The sequence below is a fragment of the Nicotiana attenuata genome, unplaced genomic scaffold (genome assembly GCF_001879085.1).
Source record: "Nicotiana attenuata strain UT unplaced genomic scaffold, NIATTr2, whole genome shotgun sequence".
In the NCBI taxonomy this organism is placed as follows: Eukaryota; Viridiplantae; Streptophyta; class Magnoliopsida; order Solanales; family Solanaceae; genus Nicotiana; species Nicotiana attenuata.
This window is the reverse complement of record NW_017673329.1, coordinates 138,362-140,081: the sequence shown is the minus strand read 5'-3', so window position 1 is coordinate 140,081 and position 1,720 is coordinate 138,362. Positions and strand designations below refer to the sequence as shown.

Here is a 1,720-nt window from a genome sequence, read left to right as displayed (position 1 = left end):
ATTAATTAACAAGAACTTGAGGCGTTAACCCTTATTTTATAGATTCTACCTAGGGATAGGATTGAACTACTTGTAGCCATTCCGGGTGTGCTTAATCTCTTAATTGTTTTAGGGATAATTCAATTAGGAAGTCTTGTCAGTCTTCGAAAGACGCTACTTAAGAATTATTATCCATGGCTAATCAACATAAACTCGCTCATATTTGTAAAATCATAAAATACATTGGATCGTTACTTGAGTGTAATTCCCGATGCATTCATACTTGTAGCCATTGATCATTTTACTTGATTTCTAGGTTAGCTTACATTTTCGCACTTAGATATAAAACATTTTCAAAACAAATTCTTATTGTTTGACATTGCGCGATAAGTGATAATTCTCTTACATTCCTAATCGCCTACATATTGTTCTCTGTGGGATTCGACCCCGACTCATAGTTGGGTAAATTATATTGCATGAGACCATGTCCATTTACTTTTTAGTAGTGGATTTGGACGTCATCAGGGTGCATAGTTGTAAGACCCCATTCCTTGCAAAGAATTCACACATTCCATGAAATCAACCATCTTATCATCATCAAAGTTGAGCAAAATGGCTTCCAACACGTCACCAATATTCATTGTGGCACTAGTATCATCAACAATAACATCGCTCACCAAATCCACAAAAAAACACCTCATTTCTATTAGGTTGACGCATAGACTTGCACACATAAAATACTTGTTCATCACCAACTCAGAACGTGAGCTCTTCGGCTTCAACATCAGAAAGGGCCTTAGCTGTACCAAGTAAAGGCCTTCCAATAATGATAGGCACTTTAAAATCAACCTCACAATCAAGAATAACAAAGTTCGCCGGAAGAATAAATTTATCAACTCGGACAAATACGTCCTCAATCACACCCATCGGTCTTTTCATTGTGCGATCGGCCATTTGTAACCTCATAGATGTTGGTCTTGGTTTCCCAATCCCCAAAGTTTTGAACACCAAATAGGTCATCAAATTGATACTCGCCCCAAGATCACATAAAGCTTTAGCAAAATCGGCACTTTTGATAGTACAAGGAATTGTGAAAGCGCCAAGATCCTCCAATATAGGAGCCATGGAATGAAGAATAGCACTAACTTGATGAGTAAACTTGATTGTTTCAAAATTCATCTATCTCTTCTTGGTCACAAGATCTTTCATATACTTAGCAACAACAACAACTCAGTATGGTCCCACAAGTGGGGTCTGGGGAGGGTAGGATGTACGCAGCCTTACCCCTACCCTGGATGGGCAAAGATACTGTTTCTGATAGACCCTCGGCTAAAGAAGGTGAGAGAAGCCCTGGTAGCAAGTAATAGCAAAACAATAATTAGAAAACTAAATCGGAGATAGAAACAGATAATATGAAAGGGGTACTGCTAACAAGTAGTAGCAAGATAACATATTTAGAAAACTAATTCCAAGGCAGCAGACGAGAATATAAACGAAGTACTGCTAGCAAACTACGAAATTACAATGGCAAGTAACAACGAAACGAGACATGCAAATATAGCAAACTAAGGAACAAAGGGTACCGTATTAGCGCTAATACTATCGAGCTAGAGAAGACAAAGGGAGATACACGACTACCTACTAACCTTCTACCATAATCTTCAACCTCCACACCCTTCTATCTAGAGTCATGTCCTCGGTTAGCTCAAGTAGCGCCATATCCCGCTTGATCACCTCTCTC

At 38.8% G+C, this 1,720-nt stretch overlaps 1 protein-coding gene across 1 annotated transcript; it reads right to left on the bottom strand.

Moving 5' to 3' along the window:
* Nucleotides 1-500: 500 nt before the first annotated feature.
* On the bottom strand, nt 501-1,158 carry LOC109216068. Its single transcript, XM_019380194.1, has 2 exons — nt 743-1,158; nt 501-627 (listed from the first exon to the last, which is right to left on the bottom strand). The coding sequence occupies exons 1-2, from the start codon at nt 1,156-1,158 to the stop codon at nt 501-503; spliced, it is 543 nt and encodes a 180-aa protein (XP_019235739.1).
* Nucleotides 1,159-1,720: the final 562 nt, after the last annotated feature.